General features: G+C 29.2%; 2 protein-coding genes across 2 annotated transcripts; both read right to left on the bottom strand.

Moving 5' to 3' along the window:
- Positions 1-7,397: 7,397 nt before the first annotated feature.
- LOC112592217 (uncharacterized protein K02A2.6-like) lies at positions 7,398-8,438 on the bottom strand. Its single transcript, XM_025336229.1, has 2 exons — positions 7,763-8,438; positions 7,398-7,681 (listed from the first exon to the last, which is right to left on the bottom strand). Exons 1-2 carry the CDS (start codon positions 8,436-8,438, stop codon positions 7,398-7,400), a joined length of 960 nt encoding a protein of 319 aa, XP_025192014.1.
- Positions 8,439-9,201: 763 nt separating this feature from the next.
- Positions 9,202-11,333, bottom strand: LOC112592218 (uncharacterized protein K02A2.6-like). The gene is made up of 2 exons (XM_025336230.1): positions 11,261-11,333; positions 9,202-11,189 (listed from the first exon to the last, which is right to left on the bottom strand). The coding sequence occupies exons 1-2, from the start codon at positions 11,331-11,333 to the stop codon at positions 9,202-9,204; spliced, it is 2,061 nt and encodes a 686-aa protein (XP_025192015.1).
- Between the last annotated feature and the right edge of the window lie 1,732 nt (positions 11,334-13,065).

A 13,065-nucleotide genomic window follows, 5' to 3' on the forward strand; every position in this document is an offset into this window, starting at 1 on the left:
ATAAACACAATTACTCCGAGAAAAACTTCAAGTTCTATTAATTTAGATAACACCGAAGTTAATGTGCAAGAAACTGAAATTCAACTTTCAGAAATTGAAACTGAACCAAGTTCTACGTCACAAAATATCCAATCAAATAAAACAAAACAAAATAAACAAAAAGAAACAAATCTTGAAAAGAAATTTATGCAATATTTAGATGCACAAACTCAAAAAGAAATTGAAAAACCAGATGAACATCAACATTTTTTTCATTCTTTGTTACCCATTATACGAAAATTTAATGACGACGAAACACTTATATTCAGAACAGAAGTACTTAGAATTGCACAAACAATAAAACAAAATCAAATTTCATCAGAAACACTCCAGCTACAACACACAGCGTCAGTACTTCCCACACATCATCCACAATATTTATACCAAGCAAGCCCTTCGTATAGAATGTACCCAAATAACAATCAATTTGTATCTTTACATAGTCTAAGTATTCAATATCAAACTGTATTACAACATATGAATTTTCAACACAACACATCTGCACAGGTGACCCCTAACTATCCAATCCGCTCAACTCATCAAAATTATGCATCTAGTCATCAACCAATTGTGTCCAATCAGAACGATAAATCAAAATATTTTAGTGCCATACAACCTATATCTACACAAAAACGAGTGTTGTTTCCCCTTCGTCATCAAACTACACAAACATCGAATCTCCTGAAGATTCGCAGCCTCGTTCACGTTCCGAGTCACAGTCTTCCTTTATAAACGAGTTTCTTATATAGCTATTAATTCTCAGCACTCGCGTATCGACTTAATTTAAGGAAAAGTTCATGAAATATTGAATTAAAAAAAGTTAAAATGTTGTTTTTGTTTACTTAAAAGTTGTGTTTTTCAGTTTAGTTATATACAGTTTTACAAAGATTAAAATTTTTTTATTTAACTTTATTTTTACTTGTTTTCATTTGTTAATAAAATGGTTAAATTTGTTGCTAAAAAAAGATTAAAAATATTATATTTACCTCAGAGTGACTGCTAATTTTTCAGCGGGAGTGATAGATTTTCGCATATTTGTGTCCATTTTTGTCAGTTTTTTTCCAACGAATGTTGTAAGTAGTTCATCATATGCAGAAACTGTCATACGGAAATAATTAAAAAAATTTCGTGGATCTCTCCTGAGACCGTGAAAATTTATTGTAAATGCGCCTTCTGATAGACAAGTACTTAATATGGGGTGAACCCAAAATTTTCGATTTTGCTGTTTATTTTCTTTTTTTTTTTTACTAGTAAATTATAACCCATATAGAGAGTTACAATGTTATCCATTGCAGTATTTAGAGATATATTAAATTATTAAAAAATTAAAAAAGACTGTATCACAACACTGTATGTGCAGATGTGTGTCTCGTGTAACTATAGAATTACAAATGTCAAAACTACATAGTATCGTCCGATAAATATCGGTCATATGTTTTGCCAACTATAGTATCGTACGATAATATTTCTGTACGATAAACAAATCGTACGATGAAATATCGCTCGTGTGTAGCGGCCCTAAGATAGTACATTAATGAGTGAAAAAAAGATAATATTCCTGGAACATTATCTTTTTTCCACTTAGCGTAAACTCAAGGCTAAATTTATAAACGTAGTTTCAATGGAATATTATTCATTATACGCTCATTAAACGAATTCGACATTTAACTATAAAATAGCTATCTCAGTTTTTTTTTCGTATTTTTGGAATATTATCCCTTTTTCTACTCAGCCGTTCAATTATTGTGTAAACTGTAAACACTTCGTCGTTGGTGATACGTTAATTTGCATATTTTACTATTATATTTTATAATCCATACTTTAAATACGGCTCGGATGTTTATATTTTGTATGGTCACCTCTCTTTAGGCAATTCTCCACATTTATTCCCAGTTCTTCTTTCGGTGATGTAGTCATCGAGGTCGACCACAGATTTGTAGGAGCCTCGTGACTAAACATTACTTATAAAAAACAAATTCTCTAAACAAACATATTCTAAATAAACGAAAGTGGTGTGTATTGAGTAATTATAGGCATTCAATACATATTTAATTTATTCTGTGATTAGATGCTTGAGTAAAGAACAGTTATTGTTTTCTATCACGGGTACTGTACCGGTGATAGTAAGCTTCTTTTTAGAAGGAGTAGCTGAAGTGCCATAAAAAACCAATAGCATTCCAAATATTATATATAAGCAGTACGCCGTGAATATCATTAAGGGGGGAGGGAAATGGCAACCATTGCCTCTGGCGCACCAAAATACTGTGTGGAAAATTTTTTCACTCGTAATTATTAAAACTTTTAAAGTTAAAAATATATTAATAACATTTGGTTGGTATGATAAAAAAAATTTAGTTTTATAATTTTATTAAAAAATATAAATGTATGTATAACATATTATTCTGTTTGAAATTTAAATAACAACCTAATCATTAAGTAATAATGTATCTATTTTTAGTGCTTTTCTTAACGTTCTAAAGTACCACCAAGAACAGCACGAGAAAACCAAATTAAGTTAACGATTAAAAAGTTTTGTTGTTCAAAGTTTTAACGGTAATACATTTTGTATTCAAGATTTTGACGGAAACAATTTTTATGTTCAAGATTTTAACATTCAAATTTTGGACGTTCAAGGTTTAGAATGTTCAAGATATTGATATGATATTATATTCAAGATTTTATTGTTCAATATATTGATGTTTAAGACTTTGACGTTCAACTGTTCAAAGGGCGTCCGGATACAATACAAAATATAATATTATAGTTAAGATAGCGCCCGATAATACTCTTTGATCGCTAACACTTAGTTAATGCTACATATTTAAATGTAGGTACGATAACGCTCTTCATCATAATCTGTATGGTACATTGGTATAGGTATAATAACGAATAGTGTTAGTTCTGTATCTATAACTAATGGTATTTTTGTGATAAAAACTAATTTATCGTTTGCAGTGTAATTGTGCGAACGAACGATTTGTGACAATACATAAACTAATTAGTAGGTCAAATGATCAGTTGTATTTGAGCTCATTGCAATATATCATTGAAGTCACTCGTGCGATTAAATTATTGCACAAGTATTGCACGATGAAAATTGCTCGTTAGCAACTAGCCTTACCATATTTTTATACCAAATACATTTACTTGTCGATATATAAATTAATTCTTTCTTATTATATTTAAAAATAAACGTAATAATTCACTGGCTACTTAAAAAGGGATACATGTATAAAAAATAACTTGTAATACATAAATCTAATAAATAATTTCTATTAAGTTGTCAAGGTCACAATACCAACTTTAATACAGTTAAAATTTCTAAGAATTAAATAATTGTCAAATGTATAGTTAAAATTTATTCAATTCAATATAATTTTCAAAGTAAATATTTTACAATATATAACTTAATCTATTTAAATACTTAATACTAAGCTTGGACATCAGAATGAGCATTTTGGTATTACTATACAAAATCATGTGGATGGTATGACCAATTTTAATTTTACATCAGAAATATTTTTAATCTAATACAGTATTTTTATACGCTCTTTTATAAAAGGTATTGAATGGATTAATGTTGTCTACGCACTTTCTTGTATAATTTTTACTAGTCGGTGTTTTGAGTAATCAATCATAATCTCCCCAACTGTTTTTAAACTGTTTAATTAATAGCATTCGGCGTACTCAGTAGCGCTCTTACATTCTCTGTTTTGCCGATTCCATAGTTTTATATTTAAGTTCGCACTATAGATAATTATTATCGCTTTAAGCTGACTTGGGTAAATTAGTTGATTGGTTGACTGCTTTAGGTCTTTCTCTAACCTAACCTATCCAAGTACAAAGCCTTTATGTTTACTAGAAGTCAATATCCATCAAATTTCTCTTACCATCGGGGTTTAAACATTATTCCACATGTATACAATTATGTCTCGGACCTTAGATTCAGATTAAGCCATTATCTCAACTCCAATATACATTTTGAATATTTCGCTGAAAAGCGCATAAAACTCTCAAATTCGTTATGAGATTAGTTAAAGATTATAATTGGTATGCTAATAAAAATTATATACTGTATTACTGTGCCCTATATTATAGTCCGTTCTATATTTGAGTATCATTGTTGTGTAGGATTCTCATACGGCTGATGATTCAAGACTTTTTGAGCGAGTCCGAAATATATTATTTTGTTTTGCCAGTTTCATACTTAATTCTTTAGCTGTTTCATAATTACACTAATATTGCAATTAAATACAGCCTTCCTACTTTGGCCGAACGTAGGTAGTTTGCAGATATTAGATTTATTAAGGGAATACCAAATGGTCAGGTTTTTCAAGCTTTTCTCGTTAATATTTTTAAGGTACCCCAAAGATTAATAATTCTATCCACTGTACATGTTTATATCCCACATTTCGCCACTAGTTACCATGAAAATGAATCGTTAAGAAGACTAATATAGAACGCCAATGTAAGCACTAATTTTCATTTTTAAATTTAATTTTGTATTCCTTAGATTAATTCACTTAAATTTTTATTCTGTGAGTAATGAATTTTATTTTTTAAATGTTAAGAGTACCTTAAATTATATACAAGATATTTTATTTATTGTATGTTAATAATTATACTCCGGCCCACTAGAGGAGTAAACCGCTTAGATCATGCAAACTGACAGCAGCAGCTGTACCGTGGCAACGTTATCTGCTCTACGTGACAATCATAGTCACGTCATCATAGTCGTAGACTACGGCGGCGGACTTGGGATTCGACGTCTCACGGCACAAAAAGGGCAAAATGGGGTTACGATTGAGTTTTATACAAAACTCGTTGGTCTCTGGTGAAGCCTTTTTTTTTTTACATTTAAAAAACAGGATGGTGGTGGGACCGACGTTAATCATTTCACCCCCCCCCCCCCATTCGCATCGTTTATTTGGCATAACAAATACAAAATTATTTAGTATTTACTGGGACAGTCCCCTGTTAAGTACCTCACATCATCTTTTACAGTTTTGAGAGGCTCTATCTCCTCTAAGTTTGCCTTCGACATACATTTATAGGTTCTTAATTAACGATTTGTCGTTATCTTTCTTCTTCCTCTTTGGTTTTCAGGACATATATGATAAAGTTTATATAAAATATAAAGTTGTATCGTAATAATTAAAATAAAGTAATCATGTTAAATCTAATGAGTTATTGCTAATAATAATTTCTAACGTCGTTATCACCGGTTTCACCAACTAGACTTTTCTAACTATGGTATTTTTAAGTCTTTTCTCCAATCTAGGGTATTTACTTTTCTTATTACGGTTTTATTTAAGTGCTTTCTCCGACCCAGGGTATTCACTTACAACGAGTTTCACTGGTTCTAGATAAAATAATAAAATTATAAGATATCCAAATACAATAAAGCGCCGTAAAATGTGTCATTTAAAATGGGCCAATGAGATTTGGTTATTTTATATTTAGTGCCGAGACCAAGTACACTTTGTAACGTTATTGTTAGAGGTGGGTCGAACTGTTCGAAGTTCGAAAAATCGAACCGAACGTTAGATGTTCGGTTCGAGTTTGAAAGTCGAACCCAGTTTTAAAAAACCGAACCGAACCGAACTCGATGTATACAATATTCTATATTATATACTATGTATTTCAATTTTAAATATTACAAAAATACAAATGTAAAATTAAAACCATGATATTGTCCGGGCATTGATTATTATACTATAATAAAAATAACATAATATAGATTTCTTGTGCTATTGAAATGTTGAATTATTTATAGACTTGGATATAATAATATTTTGGTTTTGTTGTTTTGTACTATTTATAATTTATATAATCGAAGTTCGTAACACGCTGAACAATATAAATATCTTTATCATTATTATTTATATTATATAATCATTATTCATTTGACATTTATATTTTTATAACATTGGTCCCGAGTCCTACATTCCTACTAATTACTCATTAATCGTTAATTTCTAATAATAGTTATCACTGTTATCAGTGTTATTGATATTTGATTAGTGGTTACTTATTTAATATTTATTAGTGACTTGAGTTTTGAGTACTTGACAGTGTACGAGTTGTACGGCATACAGTAAGTGCATACGAAATACGTTTAATGTTTATTAATTATTATTATTATTTATTAGGTCTTAAACTCTTAACTCTTAATTCTTAATAGTGTTAATTGAGTTAATTCTGTAATAGTTAATACTTAATATCAAAACTATAGAGTGTAGATAGAAACATTAACTAATCATTGTTTATTCAAGTAAGTTGTCAATAATAATTATTAATTATTAAATAATACATTTTTATTTTGTATTATTATATTTTTTTCATAAAATATAACTTATTTTTTATTTGTTTTGCCAAAATCATTATTACATACTTATTATTCACTTGTTATTTATTATACTTCTTGATATTGGTTATTAATTATTTATTTTTAATTTTTATGGATTAATTCTAAGTTTATATAATATAAGAACTGCTCCCCAGCACAAGCTTCGCTTTTAGGGGGTGCTGCAATTAATTATTGCATGTATTTATATTTTATATAATGTATCTCTTGTTGTTTTGCAAAATAATTATTATTATAATTTAGTGTTAGAAAAAAAAACAATAAAATATAATTTAATTAAAAATGTAAATATTTTTTTTCTAATACTTAATAATAATAAATATTACATAAGTATACAAAAAAGATTTTGGTTCGGTGGTTAATAGTTATTAGGTATTTAATTATATTATGATTTGTATTTTACTATTTGGTATGAATTATTATTATTATTAATTAATTACATTTTTATTTATATGGTTTTATCAATTAATAACTTTTTTTGTATTTGCTTATTTGAAGTTGTATTATAAGTATACAAATACACAATAATTAATCATTATAATACATGTATAAATAATAAATAGATATCTGGGGACTGGGATAATATTTTGAAAAAATTTTGTTTAATATTAAATTACTCTCACTCACAAGTCAAAATAGTTTTTTGAATTCAATTGTTAAGTATTATTATTATAAATAACAATATAAACATGTTTTATAAACCTTTATTGTTGACAGCATAAATCGTAGTGATCGTACATTGTAATTTTACATAATAATAATCGATGGACAGTCCCCACCGATCGTAATATGATACTGCTGATTATATATAAATATTAAATGTAATATAAATGCTGAATATGCAACACCTCTTTCCTTAAAAAAAATTATATAAAAAAAAAAAATATACATATATAATATTTTGACATTTTGTATGTTACTTAATACTTACTAGCTATGTTAGTATTTGTTTTTTTTTTTTATATATATATATCCAACTGATTTAATTACATTAGTCATAATCACTTGGAGAGTATCGCTGAGGCGGTTTTCTGGATCTAATTGGTCTGGGTGTTTTATTTATTATTGTAGGATTCGGATTTTGATTTACAACTCCTACTATTTCGGTATTTTCAGTACTTTCATTTATGTTTCTATCGGGTGTACGTGAAATAGAAATACTCGCTGGTGTCATTAATTTATCAATGAGTAATTGATCGTTATGTCTTTTCCAAATAGTTCCATCATCGAGTTTTACATCATGCGTATTGCAACTAATGGATTTAATAATTTTACCTTTTTGCCATTTATTGTTATTATTCTTATAATCTCTAGCTAAAACATAATCGCCTATATTAAATGATACTGTCCTATTACCACCATTGTTTATTTGTGATATTTGTCGTTCGATAACCACTTCACTTGTATTCGGCATTAATGCGTCAAATTGTAAACGTGTTGATCGACCTAACATTAGCTGAGCTGGCGTTTCTCGTGTTGTAGAGTGCGGTGTGTTACGATACATTAAAAGAAATTTATTTAATTGGGATTGTGCAGTCGAACATTTTTTAAAGAAATTTTTTATTGTTTTGACTGCTGATTCCGCACAACCGTTTGATTCTGGGTGAAATGGTGCGCCTGTTATGTGTCTTATGCCTAGATTTTTGCAAAATACTTGAAATTCAAACCCTGCGAAACATTTTGCGCCGTCTGATGTAATTGTTTTTGGAATGCCAAATCGTGCTATAGTTTCTGAACATTTTTGAATAACAATGTGCGCTGTCATAGAATTTACTTGAAATACTTCCAACCATTTTGTGGTTGCGTCAACAATGATAAAAAAATATTTATTTTGAAATGGTCCAAGAAAATCACAATGTACTCTAGTCCACGGTTTTTCTGGCCATTTCCACGGTGATATAATAGATTTTGGTGGATTTTGTCTAACATTAAGACAGTTGTCGCAATTTTGCGTGATATTTTCGATTTCTTTATCCATTCCTGGCCACCAAAAGTATGATCTCGCTAAACTTTTCATACTGGAAGAACCCATATGACATGAATGAAGTTCGCTAAGTATATTATTTCGAAATTTAGCTGGTATAATAACACGGTAACCCCACAATAGGCATCCCTGTTTCACTGAAATTTGAGTTTTTCGTAAATTATACGACTTAAGTTCTAAAATGTTAGAAAAATCACTATTCCATTCCCCTGTTTTGACTGCATTTAATACTTTGGCGAGAATCGTGTTTCAATTTTTATTTTAGACCAGTCTAATGTGAAAGGTGATTTTTCGTGAATAAAATTGAGACTAATACATTCTTCATTATGATTTTCGATTTTTGATTTTGAACTTTTCATTCGTGATAAGAAATCGGCTGTATTATCTTCGGATTTCACATATTTTATTTCGAAATCAAATGATGATAAAACATAGGCCCACCGTTGTAACCGATTAGCTGCGTAAATTGGGATACCTTTCTTATCACCAAAAATATGTATTAACGGTTTATGGTCGGTTTCTAATAGAAAATGTCTACCATATAAATAGTCATAAAATTTCGTAACCCCGTATATAATTGCCAAGGCTTCTTTTTCAATTTGTGGAAATTTACACTCAGAATTAGATAGAACCCTTGATGCGTAGGCTATAGGTTTTTCTGTACGATCTGGGTGTACATGTGAAGTGCTGCACCTAGTGCATAGGATGATGAGTCTACTACGAGTTTAACTGGAATATTATGATCATAATGTGCTAATACGGGTTTCGAGATTAAAATTTGTTTAACTTTGTTGAATGCTAGGTCACATTCTTATGTCCAATTCCATTCAGTGCCGTTACGTGAAAGCATGTACAATGGTTTTAAAATATTAGCAGCGTTTGGAATAAATTTTATATAGTACGTAACTAAACCTAAAAATGATTTTAGCAATGTTTTATTTTCTGGGACCATGGCGTTTTTAATAACATCTGTGTGTTTTGTTAGTGTGTGTAAACCATTTTCATCTAACCTGTGACCTAAATATTCAATTGACTTTTGTATAAATTTGCATTTATTCAACTTCACTCTTAAACCAACATTTGACAATACATTTAGTAATTTTTCTAAACGAGAGTTGTGTTCTGTGATAGTGGAACCTGCAACAATAATGTCATCTTGGAATATACCAATGCCCTCAAGACCCGCTGTGGAAGTTTCCATAGCTTTTTGGAACTCCCCTGCCGACGATTTTATTCCAAAAGGGTTACGGGTATAGTTAAATAAACCTTTATGTGTATTAATAGTGGTATATTTGCGATCAGATTCTTTAATAACCATTTGTTGATATGCGTCTTTTAAGTCTTTTTTCGAAAAATATCTTGAACCACTAATATTTGCATATAAATGTTCTATTTTTGGAAGAGGGTATTCAGTCCCTTCTAATACCGGATTTATTGTTATTTTAAAATCACCACAAATTCTAACCGTGCCATCTGGTTTCAATATTGGTACTATTGGAGTTGCCCATTCACTATAGTCGATAGGAACTAAAATATTGCTTTTAATTAAACGATCAATTTCGGTTTCAACTTTTTCTTTTAATGCTAAAGGGATAGACCTAGGTTTGCAAAATTTAGGTACCGCCCCAGCTTTGATATTTAATGAAATTTCGTATTTGTTAAAAGTATCTATTTCATCTTTAAAAACGTTGTTATATTTTTTTATAATATTATCTACACTTACGTAATTTTCCATATTGAACAAGGTAAAACATTTTATGTTTTTTATATCGTTTCGGCCTATTAATGGAGGACCACCATTGTCGATTACATAAAGACACATCGTAAATTTTTTGTTTTGATATACCGAGTCGACAAATATTTTTCCTATTGGTTTAATGTCGTTGCCGACGTAATCAGATAGCGAAATGTCATTATCTTTTAATTCGATATGACTAAACAGTTGACTATATAATCTTTTTGAAATTACGCTGTGTTGTGAGCCGGTATCAATTTCGAAGCTTACATTGTTTTTTTCTACAATTACATTTACTGTAAACGGTTTCACAGCTTTGTTTTGAGAGTTTTGATCAATTATAGAAAAAAAAGTATTTGAAAGATCATAATTAACTGTTTCGTCATCATCATCGTTATCATATAAAAATTTATTTTGTGTTTTGTTATTTTTCATTTCCTTCTTACCTTTTTTACATACAGTAGACAAATGACCCTTTTCACCGCAATTGTTGCATTTGTAATCCTTGTATCTGCAGTCTTTTTGAATATGATTGGAACGGCCACAAATCTCACATTTGATTTTTGATTCTTTGTGTGTGTTGAAACCCTGTTTGACTTGATTATGTCCATTATTTTTCTTTTGGTACTTCAAGTCTGCGTATTCTTCTTTTTTCCAGCCACTTTTGTCATTTATTACAGCTTCTTTGGCTGTCGCAATTTCAATTAGATTTGAATATGTAACTCCAACTTTTGAGGCATCTTCTTCTAACAGACGATCTTGAATTGGTCCTGAACCCATACCGACAACGAATATGTCTCGAATAACCGTTGATAGTTCTGACGAAAAACCACATTTTGAAGCAAGATTTTTGTCACGTGCACCCCATTGGCACACTGATTCATCCTGTCTTTGTTTAGCTTGATAAAATGTATACCTAGCCGCAAAGTACGATTTTATTGGTTTGAAATATTTGTTCAAACTTTTTATTAGAGTGTCATACTCAACATCGTTAGGCGTGCTAGGAACACATAGACTAAAAAGTACTTTGTGAATTTCTTCACTAACGGATGATAATAATATTGCTCTTTTTTGAATATTGCATTTGCCAAAAAAAAATTTGTCAATTTTGATTCAAAAATTGTAATATCCATACCTGTTTCAAAGGTTCCAGGTGACCCTATAATTTGATTGAAGTTCACTATGGATTCTGTCTTAGGAGTCGCCATTTTGTATTAGTATGAATACAACACTTGAAACTTTTAATACACTAGTGATTACGATTAAACTAATATTTTCCTCGTCGCCAATTTGTTAAGTATTATTATTATAAATAACAATATAAACATGTTTTATAAACCTTTATTGTTGACAGCATAAATCGTAGTGATCGTACATTGTAATTTTACATAATAATAATCGATGGATAGTCCCCACCGATCGTAATATGATACTGCTGATTATATATAAATATTAAATGTAATATAAATGCTGAATAAGCAACATCAATGATTTATAATTTTATATTGTTGCTTTCAAATTTAAATGTATCTCTAATTATAAATTATTAATTTATTATAATTTTTATCTTATTTCTCATATAATAATAATATTATTAACTGGTTTGGATGTTCCTAACCTTGCAGTTGTCTGGTAAATTTTCTTTCTGGGAATCTTTGTAGTTTGTATCTATTATTTATTGATTAGTAATTACTAATTACCAATTACCAATTACTTATATATTTGCTTTATGTATTAGAATGGCAAGTGGGTCAATGTTGAAATATTTTCAAACAAATAATTCTGAATTAAACAGTATTGTGGAAGATGAAGATAAACCAAGAGAAATATCTGAACAGCAAACTAAACAAACTATTGAAAAAAAAAGAAAAAAAATTGTAAATAAAAAAAAAAAATAACTGTAAATTTTTTAAATTTACAGTTGTTTTAAGAAAATATCTGAAGATCAATCCAAATGTAATTTTTGTAACAAAAATTTAAAAACACCAAACTCAACTACAACTACAATGACAAGGCATTTAAAAACTCAAAATCCTAAAAAATTTCAAGATTATCAGAATGAAATTACATACTAATGAAATAAATAACAAAAAAAGAAAGAATAAAGATACATCTCAACAACAAGATATCATGAAATCAATGTCAAAATCTGAAAAATTTTCAGCTAATAATAAAAAAGCAAAGTTGATTACAGAAAGAATTGTGGAAATGATTGCTTTGGATTACCAACCTATTTAAATTGTAGAAGATTATGGATTTAAAACGGTGATAGCTGCTGCTGAGGATAGATATGTTTTACCAAGTCGTAAGTTACTATCTCAAAAACTAATACCAGAGTTGTATGCGAACAAAAAAAATTGTTAATGACTGAAATTAAAATGGATTTAAAAAATATAAAATCAATTTCTTTTACATTTGATCTTTGGTCAAATCAAGCACAGCAGTCTTACATTTCTCTAACTTGCCATTACCTAACGAACACATTTAAACTCAAAAATAAAACTGTTGGTTGTTCCTACTTTCCATGAGAGCATACAGGTAATGCCATATATAATAAAATTAAAACTATGATTGCAGAATGGAATATTTTTTACTATTGAAAATAGTAACTCCAATATATCCATTTTTTTTGTTACTGATAATGCTTGAAATATATCCAGTACCCTTAGTCACAGTGGAAGTAACTTTGAACACATTTCATGTACAGCACATACTCTTCAGTTGGCAATTGATGATGCTGTAAAAGCAATTAACATGACTGACCTGTTGAAACTATGTAAAGCAATTGTAACGTATTACAATCATAGCAATATCGCATCTGAACGATTAGCAGAAACACAAAAAAGGTTAAATTTAGCACCACATAAACTTATTCAAATGGTCAACACTCGATGGAATAGTATATATTTGATGCTACAAAGAATGTTAGAGCAGAAAGAT

Source organism: Melanaphis sacchari, unplaced genomic scaffold (assembly GCF_002803265.2).
Source record: "Melanaphis sacchari strain LSU unplaced genomic scaffold, SCAv2.0 Contig160_pilon_pilon, whole genome shotgun sequence".
NCBI lineage: Eukaryota > Metazoa > Arthropoda > Insecta > Hemiptera > Aphididae > Melanaphis > Melanaphis sacchari.

Coding starts and splice junctions, on each gene's coding strand:
- LOC112592218 (XM_025336230.1), bottom strand. CDS start 11,333: ATGGCGACTCCTAAGACAGAATCCATAGTGAACTTCAATCAAATTATA. Junction 11,190..11,260: donor ACCTGGAACCTTTGAAACAG/GTATGGATATTA, acceptor TTCAAAAAAGAG/CAATATTATTATCATCCGTT.
- LOC112592217 (XM_025336229.1), bottom strand. CDS start 8,438: ATGGGTTCTTCCAGTATGAAAAGTTTAGCGAGATCATACTTTTGGTGG. Junction 7,682..7,762: donor ATCACAAATAAACAATGGTG/GTAATAGGACAG, acceptor AATGGCAAAAAG/GTAAAATTATTAAATCCATT.